Raw genomic sequence first — 18,653 nt, 5'->3', positions numbered from 1 at the left:
AGATTAATCAATAATTAGGAGCTAAAAAAATTATAAAGTAGCAGTATTTCTAATGCCAAGGACAAAGGCAAAAAATAACTGTCCATAAACTCATCACTTGGAGAATGAAATTTTATATTTTATACATATATAGTTATATAAAATGTGTATATACTGGAGAAGGAAGGAGAAAAGATATATAGGAGAACTCAGATGTTAGCTATTCTCCCATAACTGTTATTAAATTATGTTAAACTAGGAAAGCACTTAAGCAGAAAAGTGTGAACACTGCCAATCTCAAAATGTAATGCTTATTATCTTTAAAAGCATTTTGTTACTTTTATAATACCTGAAGTGATATAATAATGTCAGTCACTTAACCAGATCTTAGAGTATAATATCTTCATCTTAAGTACTATTATTTCCAGTATTTTAATAATTTTCTCACAGTCCTGGAATGTGATCTTTTGTGCTCTGATGACACTTAAATTAATAGCATAATTTTCTGGTACTTGCAACAGTTGCTTTCCATTCTGATTTTTTTTTATACTTTCCTATAATATGTGCAGATAAATCCTCTAATAATCATTTTTGTCTTTATCTCTAGGGGATTCAAAAAGCTTCAATAGAATAAGGAAATATCAAGATTAAACTTTTTTAAGAAACTTAATTTTAATATTAATTGCAGTATTTCTAATCAGATATCTTTAAAGAGATAGTAAATCTCTTAAATATTCAGTTCATTTGATCTTATTTGCAAGCTTCATTGATGTTCTCCACATTTTCTGTAGATAGCCCTATAACTACACCTATTTAATCAAATGCTATTCTCTGTCAAGCAATCCACACGGAATGTATCAACTCTTCTAATACTTAACCTTATTTTGACTGTAACTGACCACTGCTGATGATGACTTAAAAGATGTGCTACTAGGGGCATCTGGGTGGGTCAGATGGTTAAGTGTCTGACTCTTGACTTCGGCTAAGGTCATGATCTCACAGTTGTGAGGTCAAGCCCCGCTGGAAGGCTCCACTGGGCGTGAAGCCACATTAAGGTTCTCTCTCTCCCTTTCCTTCTGCCCTTTCCAGCTCCCTCTCCCCCCCCCACCCCGTCTCTTGCTCAAAAAGAAAAAAAAAAGATTTGCTACTATTTATAAGTCCTAAGAAGAGGGTATCTACCCACAAAGTCAAATGAAATACAGTCACTTCATAAACAGCCATTACAGAATGACTACAGCAGCCAAGAAAGAAAAGAGAAAAGAAAAGAAAAGCAAAGGAAAGGAAAGGAAAGGAAAGGAAAGGAAAGGAAAGGAAAGAAAAGAAAAGAAAAGAAAAGAAAAGAAAAGAAAAGAAAAGAAAAGAAAAGAAAGAAACATCTGTCAAGTGCATGCTGACAATTAGTAGGCACTCTCAAAATGTAGACCATTAAAAAAAATAAAAACTCAACATCAAGTTAATTAGGAGATGATTCTGAGTAGACAGCTGAGTAGAAAACACCAGGAATCTGTCTCCCACCTAGACAGCATTTACACTGATAGAACCTGTGTGATGCATCTATTTTGGAACCCTGGAAGTCTACTGAAGGCTTGCAAATTCTATTTCAGCTCTTCACTTGACAGAGGCTCTCCATCACCCAGCCCCATGACCAGCAGCCCCGCAGGTACTCCAGGAGCAACTTGCACAGCTTATAGGAGGAAGAGTAGGCAAAAGGGATCTTGTCTTGCAATTAGCAGCAATCTGTGCTCTGATGTGAATGTGGCTTCTAATCTCAGAGGGGCAAAGAGGCAGTTGGACATTGTTGTTGTATCTCCTCCGATTGTTGCAAGCCTCTCCTCCTCCTGCAGGGTATTTTAAGAGCCAGTGCCCTCTTCCCTCATCATTTTTCTTTTTATCCCCTTTTTAGGAGTCAGACATTAAAGATGCAAGCATTTAAAAGTAACTGCATATAAAGGGGGAATGTGGAAGTCAATATACAAGTGCAGGGAAAGATGCAGGCTCAAAACTGACCAGAAAAGGCCCTAATAAGCTTATACCTTAATCTGATCCTTGGCACAGAGACAACCTATGAGAATCAAAAAAAAAAAAACCAAAAGAATAAAATAAAAAAACGGGAGATTATGATCTTTCCTTTCTAGGGAGAAGGGAAAATCCAACTTCTAGACTTACCTCACTACTAAAAGTATCCAGTTTTCAACAACGACAAAGTTACAAGGCATAAAGTAACAGGAAAATGTGGCCTTGATCCAAAGAAAAAACATTAAAGAAACGGTCCCTTAAAAAGACCTGATAGTAGACCTACTAGACAAAGAATCTGAAAAAATGGTCTTAAGGATGCTTTAAAAATTAAAGAGAGATGTGGAGAAAGTCAAGAAAATGATGTATGAGCAAAATGGAAATACCAATAAAGAGAAAGAAAACCTAAAAAGAAACCAGAAAGAAATTTTGGAGCTGAAAGTACAATGACTGAAATGGAACATTCATAAAAGCAATCTAAACGCAGATTTGAGCGTGCAAAAGAGTAGGGACCTTAAAGACGAGACAGTGTAAATGATCAAATCTGAGCAACAGAGACAAAAAGGAATGAAGAGAACAGAACCTAAGGGAAAGGTGGCACATCAACAATGCAAGCACTGTGAGGACCCAAAAGAAGACAGAAAGTAACAGAGAACATTTGAAGAAATAATACCTTAAAAATCCCAATTTTGATGAAAGACATGAATATAAACATCCAAGAGATCAGTGAAGTCTAAGTAAGATGAAATCAAAGAGATCCACACCAGGACACATTATAAACAAACTTTCAAAAGCCAAAGACAGAATCTTGTAAAAAGCAAGACGTGACTCATCACAGACAAGGGATCCTCAAAAACAATCAGATTTCCAAGAAATTTTGAAAGCCAGAAGGTTGTGGGCTGATATATTCAAAGTGCTTAAAACAAAAACAAAAACAACTTACAACCAAAAATCTTGGCCAAACTGTCCTTCATAAGAGAAGAAGAAATTAAGACATTACCAACTGAATAAAAGCTGAAGTAGTTCTATCATTAGACCTACGCTGCAGGAAATGCTCAAGGGAGTCTCACAGGTTGAAATGAAAGGACAGTAGACAGTAACATGAAGCTCTTTGAAGAAATAAAGATCTCAGTAAAGGTAATTACATGGCAATTATAAAAGCTAGTATTATCGTGAACAATGGCTTAACACTACTTTATTTCCTCTAAGATTTAAGAGACTAACACATTTTTATAACAATTAGTCTAAAAGCTAGCATTATTTGTAACTTTGGTCTGTAACTCTGCATTTTGCTTTCTACATAATTTATGAGACAAATGCATTTAAAAAATTATTAGTTTGTGGTTTGGGGGCACACAATGTATAAAAATGTAACTTTGTGATAACAACTGAAAAGCACAGGTACAGAGTTGCAAAGGACCAAAGGTTGTATATGTTTTCGAAGTCAAGCTGGTATAAATTCAAGTTAGAACGTTATACCTTCAAGATATTAAATGTAATCCCCCTGGTAATCACAGAGAAAATATCTATTACATATACACAAAAAGGAGAAATTTAAATGTTTAACTAGAAAAATTTAACTAAGTCTAAATAAAACAGTAATGCAAAAACTAAGGGCCAAAATAAGACATATGGAAAACAGCAGCAACATGACAGAAATGTCCCCCCTTATCAGTAATTACTTTAACTATTAATGGATTAAACTCTCCAATCAAAAGACAGATTTCAATAAGAACCAAATGTGACCTTGTGCATATTTTGGCAGCTAAAATTCTTTAAGGCTACTGATGGGTGACCCCTTAAATCAGTCTTGTCTGATTGCTGCATGCAGGGAAAGGTTTCTCCTTTCATTTCTTTCTTGGGGGACGGGGGTTATTGCAAAAATATTCATTTTAACATTACAGGGGCCCTTTTGTTAGAGCTCCTCTACCACAGACATTAACAGGTGAGTAACAGCCACATGTACTGATTGTATCTATTCACAATGGACAACGGCATCGAATGTAAGCTAGCTTACTTTTGTCACTATGTTTTTCTTGAGTTTGTTCTTATGTTTTAAGAGGTACCAGGTGTGCATTTTTACACGGAAATCTAAAGGTACCTTCAAAAATATCTGCCGCAAAAACAGTCCTTCATCATTATTTAATCATGTGTTTGTACATTTTTGTACGTTAACTTATGAATGAGTTTTTCAGTAAGAAATGTATATGCAAGAACCAAAAAAAAAAAAAAAAACAAAAGACACACAGATTGGCTAATGGATAAAAACACATGTTCCAACTATATGCTGTCTGTAAGAGTCTCACTTTAAATCCACAGAGACAAAAAGGTTAAAAGTGAAAGGATAAAAAAAGACATTCTGTGCAAATAACAGCCAAAAGAGAGCAGGGGTGGCAATACTAATTATCAAAGCAGACTTTAAATTAAAATAGGTTACAAAAGACAAGGACATTACAGGCTCATCTTCCATATGCTGTGGGTTTGATTCCAGACCACTGCACTGAAGTGGTTATCACGATAAAGCAAATGTTGCACTAAAGCAAGTCAAATGAATTTTTTGGTTTCCCGGTGCATGTAAAAGTTACGTTGATACTGCACTGTGACCTACAAAGTGCACAATAACGTATGTGTAAAATAATGTTCTTTTATTAAAAAAAAAAAAAAACACATTATTGCCAGAAAGTCCTAACTATCCCCCGAGCTTTCAGAGTCCTATCTTTCTGCCTGAAGACGGTCTTGTCTCGACGTTGATGGCAGCAAACTGGCAAGGGTAGTGGCTGCTGGAGGTTAGAGTGGCTGCACTAATTTCTTAAGATACGACAACAATGAAGTTTGAGTCACTGAGGGACTTCCTCCCCTTCACAAACAATTTCTCTGTGGCATGCAATGCTGGTTGACAGCATCTGACCCACACTGCAGTCAATTCTCTCAAACTCCACCACTGCTTTATCAACTAAGTTTCTGTAATATCTAATCCCTTGCCGTCATTTCGACGGTCTTCACAGCATCTTTGCCTGGTGTAGACTCTATCTCAAAAAAAAACCAATTTCTTTGCTCATTCATAAGAAATAATTCCTTATCCGTTAAAGTTTGATCAGGAGATTGAAGCAAGTCAGTCTCACCTTCAGGTTCCAATTCCAAGTCTAGTTCTCTTGATGTTTCCCCCACATCTGCACCACATTTCCACTGAAGTCTTGAACCCTTAAAGTCTTCCATGAGGGTTTGCAACAACTTCTTCCAGACTCCTGTTCATGTGGGTATTTTGACCTCTTCCCATCAATCACGAATGTTCTTACGGCATCTACAACTGTGAATCCCTTCCAGAAAGTTTTCAATTTTTTTCCCAGATCTGGAGGCTATAGGGCTATGGCCTTACAAAATGCATTTCTTAAATATTAAGACGTGAAAGTCAAAATCATCCCTTGACCCACAGGCTGCAGAATGGATGTTGCACTAACAGGCATGAAAACATGAATCTCCTTGTAGATCTCCATCAGAGCTCTTGAGTGACCAGGTACGTTGTCAATGAGTAGTGACATTTTTAAAAGTAATCTTTTTTTTTTCTTACCATGTTGTAAACAGACGTGATGTCTCCCAGGCTTTGTTGTTCCATTTATAGAGCACGGGCAGAGCTGATATAGCATCATTCTTAAGAGCTCTAGGATCTTCCGAATGGTAAATGAGCACCGGCTTCAACTTAAAGTCACCAGCTGCATTAGGCCTTAAAAAGGGCAGTCAACTTGTCATTTGAAGCTTATGAGGCCAGGCATTGACTTCTCTCTGACTATGCAAGTCCCAGATGGCAGCATCTTGCAAAGAATGCTGCTTTGTCTACACAGAAAATCTCTTCTTTAGTGTAGCCACCTTCATTCACTATCTTAGCTAGATCTTTCGAATAAAGTTACTGCAGCTCCTAGATGGGCACTTGCTGCTTCACCTTGCCCTTTTATGCTTTAGAGAGGACTTCTTTCCTTGAACCTCATGAACCAACCTCTGCAGCCTCAAACCTTCCTTCTGGTACTTCCTCACCTCTTCCCTGCCTTCACAGAATTGACGAGAGTTAAGGCTTTTCTCTGCATTAGGCTTTGGCTTAGAAGAATGCTGTGACTGGTTTACCTTTCTATCCAGACCGCTCGAACCACTAAACAGTTTTGCTTTCTTATCATTTGTATGTTCACTTATGTGTTCACTGGAGTAACACTTTTAATCTCTTTCAAGAACTTCTTTGCATTCATAACCTGGTTTAGTGTTTGGCTCAAGAGGCCCAGCTTTCAGCCTATCCTGGTTTTTACCATGCCTTCCTCACGAAGTTTAATCATTTCTAGCTTCTGATTTAAAGTGAGAGACCTTCAACTCTTCTTCTCACCTGAATACTTAGATGCCATTTAGGGTTATTAATTGGCTTAATTTCAAGATTTTTGTGCCTCGGAGAACAGGACAGCCATGGGAAAGGGAGCAAGACGGGGGAAAGCCAGTATATGCAGCAGTCAGAACACACACAACATTTATCGATTAAGTTCACCATCTTAAATGGGTGCAATTCACAGGGACTCAAAACAATCACAATAGTCACATCAAGGTTCACTGGTCACAGATCATCATAACAAATAATAATGAAAAACCCTGAAATGCCGTAAGAATTACCACAGTGGACGGGGACCAGAAAGGAGCAAATGCTATTGGAAAACGGAGCCAAGAGACTTCCTCAAGGCAAGAGTCCACAAACCTTCAATTTGTAAAAGACAAAAACAAAAGCACAAAAGAAAATATCTGTGAAGTGCAATAAAGCAAAACACAGTAAAACACGGTGTGCGAGTACAGTAGATGCTGCCTCAGTCTAGCAAAAGCTCCAGTGTTCTAAGACTGCCCACAGAACACCAAAAGCTGTGCAATTCATGTACTATCTCCTAATTTCATGCCTTTGTTCTTTGGCTAATGCAGTTGTCTCCTGAAGTATCATCTCCCTCCCCAAACCAAACTTCTCATGCCTCAAGACGCACTGAGCTCAAGTAACATCCTATCCAGAAAACGTGCTTAGTCACATCAGGTTAGATTATGTGCTTCTTCTCCACCTTATCACAACCGCTCATCATGACACTCAACATATTTTACTAAAATCATCTTTTTAATAACGCTCTCCTTATCAGACTGAAAGTTAATCCTGAAAGCCTACCCTAGGTATTAGAACCTGTCTAATTCACCACAACAATGTCCGGATCCGACTCAGTGCTCCACATATTACTAGTGGAAATAAATGTATGCGACATTTAAATTGTTCCCTACTGAAAAATGTTGCTTCTTGCTTTTCTGTTTATGTCCTTTTTCAAGGTTAACTATAAAGAAAGACCTGACCATGACAGCTATACAATTTCATCTAATAAAGCACTAAAAATAAGATAGAACTTCCCTAGTAGACCTTTGATAAGTTAGTTCCTCTTACTTATCTTCCTAAGTTCTATGAAAGTCCAAAGAACCCTGAACTTTCCACACTAATCCCCTCCGTATAACACAAGTGGGTGGGAAAATAAGAGGATTTATCTCTTTTGTCACTTGCCTGTAGTTGGAAATGTGGGACTCCATTCGTATTCACCACACTTATTCAGAAATTTCAGTATTTCTCTTTAACTAGCAGCCCACTGGCAAAAGCAAAGATGAATTTTAACATCCCATGTTCACAACTAGTTTATACATCAGAATTCAAATAAAGTAGTAACTACACATCTAATATTTAATATTCTATAAAAAAAGGGGGGGTAAAAGCTACTAGGTAAGGAAGGTGTATTAAATACACACATCTAATTTCAGTCCCTCCCCAAAATGCACTAAAACTATGTTATCGCTGTTTTTTCTTCATGGCATAATCTCACAAAAAAACAGGGAGAACTAGACAGGCAACAAAAGCAAAATTTTGGAAGCAGAAAAAACAAAGTGATTGCTCACAGACACAAATTCCTAAAAATATAAGAAATGAAATCTGGCGATATACAATATACATCGAAGATCATAGGTGTGTGATCAACAGATAAACAGTTATAACATACACCATGACCTAACAGGGTCTATTTCAAGAACACAGGACTGGTTTAATATTAGGAAATCCAATAATTCACCACATTAACAGATTAAAGGAGAAAAACAATTTGATTATCTCTTTGTGTTTAAAGAGAATACATTTAATAATTTCAACTTCCCAGTCATAACAAAACTCTTAGCAAACTAGAAATAGAAATAAATTCCGTTAATTATTGTTAAAGGATTTCAGTACAAGAAATACATAGACAAAAATCTACCTAATATTAAAAACTCAGAAGTTTTTCCTTTGAGATCTAGAACAATACAAGAACACTTATGTTTACTATTTATAGTTCACATTGTATTGGAGAGCTTAGCCAGAGCAGTAAAGGGAGGGGTGGGGGAGGTATAAAGATGGGAATGGAGGAAATAAAAACTGTTGTTACAAATGACTGTTACAAATGATATGATTACGTTCACAGTAAATCCAATGAATTTATTGATAAATTATTAGATAAGACTTTAACAAGGCTAGTGGATAGAAAATCATTAAAGAAAACAGATTTAAATACATCAGCAATAAACAAAACGGAAGGAAAAAAAGGGGGAAAAAATGACTACTATACACAACCAAGAATGGCCAAATTAAAAAGTCTGAAAATACCAAGTGATAACTTGGATATCATTTTTTGCCTCTTAGCTCCAAATCCACCCTCATTATTTATCTGCTCTATGGTAATAGAAGTTTACCCTGTAAGCATGTCTCTTTAACAGCTACATGATGTTCCGCCTTATCAGTAGAAGATGCCATAAGGTTAACTGCTTACCAATTCAGGCTGTGGTGTCCTGTCCACGAGACTTGGTCAACTTATACCTCACAGGAGTGTTTTCTGCTTGCTCAGGGACTACCAGGCAGAAGGTTGGAAGAGTCTTCTCCAAGAAATCTAACCAACCAATCAATCATTCAAAAAGACCTAAAAGGTACTGACATTTGGCATTCCTCACTACGCGATCTACTCAGATGACTCTACACGAAGGTTCACAGTTGACAGGCCCCACATACGCACTCAAAGCTTCCAAAGAGCTTTTTATAGCTGACTTTTCATCACAAGCAGATAAGCAAAGATTATAAGCCTAGACAAAAAAGCAACTCAAGGAAATAGAAACGACTCAGAGGCGGAGGGAAAAAAAAAAAAAAGAAAAATATTACTATCTCTGGGGAAAAAAGAATATATACCTATGAAGTGAACTCTTAGAGATGAACATGACAGAAGTAAAAAGAAAAAAACAAACAAACAAAACACCTCAACAGGAAGGTTATGAGGTAAAGTTGATGAAATTTCCCAGAAAATAAAGCTAACAGAAAACCTAATATAGATGGCTAAGAGGAGATGTAGACAAGTGATGGAAATTGGGGGCGGAATGAGTGTTAAGTACAGAGAAAACTACACAAGTGACAAAGTAAGGTAACTGTTAACTCTAGGAATAGCAACAGCCAGGGTGACAAAGGAAAAATGAGGGTTAACTACAAGGCTCATCTCTGCATAATACACATACGTGTTCATAATAATGTAAACCCTGAATATTAATATAATCAAAATTAAAAGATAACTATTTGGACGCTCACCTCAGCAGCACATCTACTAACATTGGAATAATATAGAGAAGATTAGCATGGCCCCTGCATAAGGAGGACACACAAATTCGTGAAACATTCCATATAAAAAAAAAGTAAATAAATAAAAGATAGCTATTTGGGGAAAACAGGAAGATACGAAGTATGCATGTGTGTGGAGTGGGAGAAGAAACAGCAACCTCATCTATAGTGGAAAGTTAACAGATAAGGACTAACACAAAAACAAAATGCAGTATAATTACAAGAGCACGTAATAATACAAATAATATTATAAGACCAAAAGGATCAGCTAAAAATTAAAAGTCACTGACTCTGCAGAAGGAGAAAAAGGTGGGAAGGTGGCTAGGAAGTACTATTTGTTCTAAAAAGCAAACAACATCAACAAAAACCCTGTAACCTAACTCTTCAAACTATGTTCTCATGTAACTATAGTAAAAAGTAAAAACTTAAAAACAAATAGCTTGCCCATACTGTCATGGTAAACTAGGAAATATTATTTTTTTAAGTTTATTTATTTTGAAAGAGAGAGAGAGAGAGAGAGAGGCAGGGAGTGAGGGGGAGAGAGAGAATTCCAAGCAGGCTCTGAGCTGTCAGTGCAGAACCTGACATGGGGCTCGAACCCATGAACCATGAGATCGTGACCTGAGCCAAAACCAAGAGCCGGATGCTTAACCAACGGAGACACCCAGGTGCCCCTAGAAAATATGATTTCTTAAACAAGTATTCACAGTAGCAACACATTTTTTAAATGCTTAGGTGTAAATTCAACAAAAATATGCAAAATATGGATTAAGAAACCACTGTCCCTTAAGTGAGGGACCTAAATAAATGTAAGCATAACCAGTTCATAGTTTATGGACATGACAGTTCTTAATTTGATGGATAAACATAAACCTAACTAAAAACTAAATTATTCTAAGGAGTTCCTAGGATAAATGCACAGCATTATCAGTGATGTTTTAAAAACTAAAATATTTTGTCAAGTGTATTATCTGGTGAGAACCCCATTCTAAATGAAGGCATTACAGGTGATTTTATATTTTCTTAAGCTTGCTTATTTGTATTTTCTCTCTCTTTTTTAGAATTAATGCAGGGTACTTTTAAAATAAGTTACTGGGCACCTGGGTGGCTCAGTCAGTTAGGCATCCAACTCTTGATTTCAGGTCAAGTTATGATCTGGGTCATGAGATCAAGCCCTGTGTTAGGCTCTGCCCTGAGCAGGGAGCCTCCTTGGGATTCTCTCTCCCCCCATCCTTCTCTGCCCCTCACCCGCTCATGCTCTCTTTCTCTCACTCTCTCTCAAAATAAATCAACAACAACAACAACAGTTATTAAAAAAGAAAAAAATGAAAGATGGCTACTAGATTACTGAGGCCAATATCACATTGATACTTTTACCATATCACATGATCTCAACATTGAGTTAAGTTTCTTTGTTTTGGTCCTTTTGATGTCTTTTTAAGCATACCACTGTGGCAACAAAACTGCCTTGGCAAAAGCACATTTAATTAATCAATTTAAGAGTGAACAAGAATCCAGTACTTGGTGTTCTCCAATAAAGAGAGCAAAGAAAAAAATGGAAAGAAAGATAATCTAGGAGGGCAAAAAAGGAGTAGTTGCACAGGATCCTTAGATGGGGTATGGAGGGTTTTTCCCCAGACATTGTTTATTTTAAATCAAATTTATTTTTCTCAATATCTCTGTGAAAAAGAAAAAGTTCATTATCTGCATACACATATGAACTGAGGCAAGGGGCAGTCACATGACTTGTTTGAAATTATACAATTAAGTCAATGGCTGAACTGTAAACAAAACCAACGATTCCCAACTGCTAGTCGGCTGCTCTAACTAATGGATCATGCTCCCTGCTATGTAATAGGACTGTTTCCTTTAATTATGAGTTCTTCATTCATCATCAGCTTATCAGCCAGAGGTTTCATCATTGGTTTTGCTATTCTTGCATTCATGGCATTACTCTAAGTATATGAGACTTCCATGATAAAAAACATAAAGACCGCTACTTACTGTATCATACCAAATCTGAAAATTCCAACTGCAATGGCAAGGATACATCACCAAACCTGCACTTAATGGCACAGTTATAGGTAGAACTGCAATTCTAACACCTATTTGGGGTTGATCAGTGACCTGGAGAGAATGAATTGTGTTCTTTTAGATCCCAATTTCAGTGCACTTAAAATCTTACATTACAGCATTCTATGGTCTCATTAGTCAACAAAATCTGCAAATACAACCTGGAAGTAAAAGTCCCAAAGGTAGCAGATTGTTAAAGATACATTTTGGAGCATCTGTGATGCTGGGAACTAGACTAAGATAAAAATCATGAGATATTCTTACATTATACGCTAAAATCTATAAAAGAAAATTTATTGGGTAAACAAAGTAAATTGCTGAAAAGACGTATGCAGTCCCTTGTCTTTGAGAAGCACTTTGTGTTTCTTTGGCACAGATCACGGCAGCAGTAGTAGCAGCAGCCTTGCCCTTGGTGCTGATTTCTTACTACTCTAAATGTCTCCTCTGAGCCAGAATACACTGGCTGTTGCTGATCATGCTGTGAGACACCTGCACTGGCTACTAGGCTTGTCATGACGCACAAAACCCTACCATCTTCAGCTTGACATTGTGCAAGTTATAATTATTCATCCAAATGAATATGTCAGAGCAGCAGCAGCAGACCTCTCATCAGAGCAAAAGAAAAATACATCAAAACATTATCAACCCAGCAGGAAGACAGGGACCATAAGGAAAATTACCCATTTTTAATATGGATGCCACAAAGCCATGCCTATTATTTCACAAAAAGAAAGGAAAATAAAGATCTTCCAAGTTTAAAGTCCAGAAACACTGAATCCAAAGAGGAAATGTACAAAAACAGACAAGGATTTTTTAAATCAATTATCTGGGACCTATTTACAATCTCGTAAACAGAAGTTTGTTGTTAGACTACGTTTATTTTGCTTAAGAACTACAACTGTTTAAAGATTGTTAAGAGAAAATAACTCCCACAAGCAAAATTGTTTCCAAAAAGGCAATGGAAAAAGACCATACAAAGTGGTCTGATACTGCTTCTTACACTTAAAATAAACCTTGCCAATACTCTTATCATGTCTAAAAGACTCAAGAGTTCATACCACTGGTAGAATCACCAAAATGCTTATGATGTATTGCTATGCTCGATGCTAAAACAGGTAAATAGTGTATTTTGAAAAATTTCTAAATTTTAATGGCAAATGTAAAAGAAAAACTGAAATCACCCCTAGACCTACAAAATGAAGACAAATCCAAATTTTATGAGCATATACTAAATAGCCAAGTGTAAATAAGAGTCCCAGCTCCTAATTAAATGTGAAGAAAACATATAACTTTTAGAATATTAGGAAACTATCTTTTCAGAACAAGATATGAAAGATTTTCTCATTCAAGACACAAAAAGCAGAAATCACAAGAAAGAGATGATACATGGGACCACACTGAAAGTTAAACTTCTGACTGACAGAAAAGATCATACACAAAGTTAACAAGTATGCCACAGAAAGATACATTCCATGTAACCAACAACTGGTATCCAAATAAAAAAGGGACACTTACAATAAAAGACAAAATTTTAAATATACAAAGATTTTAAGTACCATAATGATGATTATCAATTCTTGTTAAAAATTAAGGTCAGACTACAGTCGGACTAAGACTTGGAAAGGATTTGGAAAAGTAGGTATTACTATGCAATCCTGGGTACGAGTGTAAACTTAGACAACCAATTTGGGAAGGCAACCTGGCAACATCTGGTAATCTCAAAGAGGCACATTCCTTTCAATCCAACATTTTCACTTCTAGGCATAAGCCACCCTAAAAGTCTCCCATGTGTACAAGGAAACATAAGGATGTTCACTAGAGCACTATCTAAGAAATTGTGAACAACCCTATCAGTATGGCAATGAAGAAGTTAACTGGTGGATTCATATAATGGAACTATATTAAGCATTTAAAGTAAATGTACTAAACATACAAAGACCATGGGTAAATCTCAGAAACAATGCTGTTTAAAAACTTCAGCCAGCCTGTATTATAGAATATGGCTTGAGCAAATGTGGCAAAAAAATATGCATGGATAGACCATGTATCAATTTCAGGAAGGTAGTTACCTCTAGAAAGGGACAGAAGAAAAGAAAAAGGAGAAAGAGGGAAATAAAGTCTTACTTGTTCCTAGAACATTTTATTCCTAAGAGAGAGACAGAAATAAAAGATGTAAGTGAAACAAACATGACAAAAAGTTAACATCTGTCAAATCAGAGTCTGTGGATAAAAAGGAAGGTAGCCAAATTTTCATCTGTGCTTTACCAAGAATTTTAGTATCTTCTTTAATTAAAAAATAAATAGGACATTCCAGTCACTAATTAGTTCTGTCTTCTTAGAGCTAGTACAAAACAGAAAACTTGCTGTATGACCTAATTAAATCTAAAATTCATCCCATGCTTAAATGTGCAAGGCATTGAGCTGGTGTTAAGGAGCGATAGAAACTTTGAAAGAAATTACCCTCAGAGACTTCCCAGTGTATTGAAATCACAAATTTTGCTAAATGACAGAATAAGGTAAGTGCTAACACTCTTTTTGTGGAGATGCAAACTTTTTCACAGATTTAAGTATGGGAAAAACCTGAGTTATCTACATTCAAAAACACTAGAAACTCATCAAAAGTATAGTCTTGGGATTTTGATATATATTAAAATATAATCTAGAGATAGCAGACCTGGAAAGAATAATACAAGCACAGTGTTATCTCATAATCTCACACATAACGAAATTTACAGAGCCAATAGGACACGTGTATTTAAAAAAAAGGAAAATATATATTTTAAAAAGAGGAAGGCCAAACAGAAAATGTACATTTGGAAAAGAGGAAAAGTTTCTTTAAAAAAAAAAAAAAAAATCAACACAGCATTTCTTAGATATTTATAACATATATCAGAATACCAAAAGCAAATCACAGGGGATTTCCTCTCCTTTATTTTGCTGTGTTTTCTCAATTTCCATCGAAAGGAGGGAGACTTTTGTTTTTAAAGAAAAAAATTAGAAAAATAATTTTTAACATGTATGTGATTAAAAGGATATTTGAACTTACACAACACTATTTAAATCCTGTTAGGCTTTTTAAAAAACTAACTACATATACAATCACTTGACTCTGTTTTTATTGAAAACATTAAGCATAAATTTTCACTTGGCCCTATCAAAATTTCCTAACACAAATATGGGCAGCCTAGAGAGTATCTGTAGAATGTCCACAGGAATGTTTGTCCCCCTCTTTGCGTAAGAATAGAAATGCTCTCTCCATCTTGCTATCAACTGCCACAATTTACTTGGTGAAAGAAGGACCCTGCCTGTCATCATTAGATTGTTCTTGGAGTCTAACCACCACTCTGTCAGATCTTTAAAAATCACACACACGTCATGTTGATGATGGTGCTACTAATACCCATACCACCTTGTATCTACATAATGCTGCTGTTTACACTGCACTTCTAATTTCATCCTCTTGTTAAATTATCACCAACTTTTTAAGAAATTAAATCGACAGAAGCAGGAGCAAGAATTTCCTACATTCTTTACATGAAATATGAATGTTCCAAAGCCCACACAAAAATATAATCTAAGTTCAGGGATGAATTATGGGAACTCCTTTATAACAATAAAAACTGAGTGGAAATGATTTGTATTTTCAGTCATAACTCATTCTCCTATGAAAAATGATTCTCTGATATTATGCCATCAATATTAACAGTTTTAGCAATCTGAAAAATCCACTCAACTTTCCACTTACTGCTCACGGCTTTATAGAGTTCTTTATGATTTAAATTTAAAGGAAAATTCCTGTTATTAGACCTTCATATTTATCTACTATGAGGCATAAACATGTCAATACTGGATGGTGTGTTTACATGTGAGGTGAGGGAGAAAGTAGATATTAACTACTAGAAAATATGGAAAAAAAGCACTCTAAAAGTTCTGTTTATAAATAAATGCTTAGGAAAAAAACCTAAAAAGAAAAAAAAAACACTCTATATATAACCTATAAAGGCCACTTATGCTTTTTAGCTACTTAAAATAAATTTAACAACTTACCTGTGGTGTCCAAGAAACAGAAAATGGAACAGGAAAATCCACAAAACAATCTGGTGATTCTGCAGGGTACTACAAAAAAGCATAAAATCAGGTGATTTTTGCTTCTGTGTGGTAATTTCACACGAAGTATCTTAGAAAAACTGAATAGGAAAAGTTTTATTATAAATTCAAACGCATTATATATAAATATTTTGATTCTATTCTTATAGAAAATGTCAAGGGCTAATTAATAGTCAAGTTATGCTCAGGAGGTTCAAAGTTTGGTGACTGGGATGCCAAAGCACTGGGTTTTGAGTAAAGAATAATGAATTAATTCAGTGTCAGGTCACCTGTTAATGTAAGTTGAGGGGAGAACCACACAGGATCTCAGTTTCTTTATCTTTAAAACGAGAGATTTTTCATCTTTAAAACTGATTGGTATTTAATATCCTTTCAACCTAAAATTTAATCTCAGTCTCAGTCACTATTTAAAAATGCTGTATCTGTTAAAAGAATCATGAAATGTACAAAAAATGTAAGCTATCAATTAAAAGAAGTATTTTCCACAACAAAGCAATTACTCCTAGAAAGAACATAAATAAAAAGAAGCAATGAAATGCTTTCTGGTTATTAAGGAAAAATAGAAGTAACAGCTTTAAGAAAAACCTTTTCATGGTTGATAAAGAGAAAATTAATTCAATACCTTCACACAAAAAGTGACAGTCATTAAGGACAAATCAGATGTCCAAGTTAAGAAAGACAAAGGCAATTTTTCCTAAAATCAATTTCATTATTATAGAATTGTACTACATGATTTCTGTAAAATCCAATTCTGGATTCTTGAAAGTCACATGTAATTATAAAATACTCATTTCTTTTTTCATTAAAAAGCAAAACTTACTAAGAGAAAATGAGTTTGGGGAAAACCTCTGTCTCTCATTTGAGAAAATGTTTAAAAGAAGTTTTAGACTTTCACTTTTTTCACTACTTCGCTGAATAAGCAAATGGGTTCCAAGAATTAGCACTACAGTATTTAGCACACGCCAGCCCATCCGAAGTCAATGTTTTGAAAAGAATTAACATTTAGTTATAATATGTGGTTTGCTAAAAAGAAGCTTATCGACATATTCTGATGGTACCTGACTACACAGAGCTGGTAACACAAAGGAAAGTATACAGGAAATCATATAAAAATATAATAATGATTTAATTTGGAGAAAAGGAAAAAAGAAGAAGGTCAGGCTGAGACTGAGGGAGCTCTAGTACAATTCTAAATATCAGATTCTAAGTACTTCAGATTATAACTGTTATAATCACTACAAAAACGATCTGTAAGCCATTTTTACAAGTCCTGTGATTATCTCAAAGTAAGTGCAGGCAGAGACCTTAACTTTCTGATTTCTAGTTCTGCTAACTTGTATGATCTTGGACAAGTCATTTAACCTCCCTGGCTGTTTGATATGTAAAACTGATGAGACGCAACTAAAAGTCTTATAACATCTCTTCCCTCTAACATGTTAAGATTCTGTAAAAATAATAATACACTTGAAACCTCCATGGGCCAAAAATGGAGTATCTAGTTCAATTTAAATCGCTGCTTTTTATCTCCTACTCATGCCGACAATGAACAATATCAACTCTTTAACTTAATTCATCAATCTAGGGAAGAGTACAAAGTTAATGAAATGTTTATTGTATTGAGAGTAGATGAACAAAGGAAAATAGCTGTTAATGTGGAAGTCATTTAGTACATACAGCAACATTATTTTAAAAGAAAATATGATCCTAATCCAAATAGGACTCAGTAAATAAGTATATACAGATACAGAAAGAGACCTACAGATAGTTAAAAAAGAGGTTAGAATAAATTTGATACGATCCCATATCCATAAATGAGTCTCCATAGAATTTTAGAATTTGAGATAAGAACATCTTTCAAATATATTTTTATGTATAATTATGCAGACATACAAATATAATAAATTAGATTGATCTATCTGTAGGTGACTTCATTGTAGAAGTTAAATGCAAATATACTGTATGTTATATTCATGTTCAACATCGATTTTGTTTATATAAGAAACTATACATAATTTTTTATAGAACCTAAAAAGCAAACTGATATACTTCTGGAAGACTTAACATGAATTATGAAGTAGGATCCTAGATATTTCAGAATCATTTGTGTGGTAGCACTAACTACAACACAGATGACTAATGCAATATTGTGAAACAGCTTTATCAAAATTCAGATAGTTTTTGATAGGAAGCTGTATAGATAGGTATATATAAAACCAGAGACTAATTGCCAAGTTTTTCTTTAGCAGTCTAAATGACAACAAAAGCTCCACATAAAGGGGCATTAATTAAAAAATAAGTGGTCAATCATTTTTATTAACAGTTTTTCAAATCTCACTTGAAACAATTCAATCAAATCAGTAACTATAAAAGAATTATCATAGCATATTAAGTAAATATTTTTATCATATATGGTATTTTTTAGACTCTGTAGCATATTGTTCTAAGGAAAATTTTAACCCAAATGTTCTGTGATTGCACCATCTAAGCAGCAAGGTTACTGCCAAGTAAATACATACAAACTGTAGCAAATTACAGAAACAGCCATCAGAGACAGAGTGCCCAGCCTCTGAAACATGTGATTTGGTTTTCAAGTAGTTCTGCCCTTGGCCAAAGCCGAGGAAGCTCTGGTCCACCAGGTATTGTAAATACTGCATAGAAATACACCTAGAAAAGTGACAAAATTCAACTGTTTCCCTTTTTTGATTTATGTACTTAATAGAGTGATTATTTAAAATTAATATTTTCTTTGAGGGTTGGAGACAGTGAGGGGGAATGGCAGAATTGGAAGAATATGTATTTAAGCAAAAAAATA

General features: G+C 35.1%; 1 protein-coding gene and 1 non-coding gene across 6 annotated transcripts in view; one reads left to right on the top strand and one right to left on the bottom strand.

Moving 5' to 3' along the window:
- Positions 1–18,653, bottom strand: part of FANCL (FA complementation group L) — an 84,960-nt gene that overhangs the window by 28,499 nt on the left and 37,808 nt on the right. For 4 of the 5 annotated variants that reach the window (XM_086701057.1, XM_086701058.1, XM_086701059.1 and 1 more), the window contains one exon: positions 15,782–15,850. The exons of the other annotated variant lie outside the window; for it this stretch is intronic. In XM_086701057.1, the coding sequence (XP_086557183.1) occupies positions 15,782–15,850 (69 nt within the window). The remainder of the gene's footprint in view (positions 1–15,781; positions 15,851–18,653) is intronic. 5 annotated transcript variants of the gene reach the window in all.
- Positions 9,624–9,730, top strand: LOC112869790 (U6 spliceosomal RNA). The gene has a single exon (XR_003224436.1). It is a non-coding gene; the product is annotated as a U6 spliceosomal RNA (small nuclear RNA).

This window comes from Puma concolor, chromosome A3 (assembly GCF_028749965.1).
Source record: "Puma concolor isolate L17-30 chromosome A3, mPumCon1.1.hap2, whole genome shotgun sequence".
Classification (NCBI taxonomy): Eukaryota; Metazoa; Chordata; class Mammalia; order Carnivora; family Felidae; genus Puma; species Puma concolor.
Note: the sequence above shows the minus strand (reverse complement) of the source record. Positions and strands in the feature narration are given on the sequence as shown.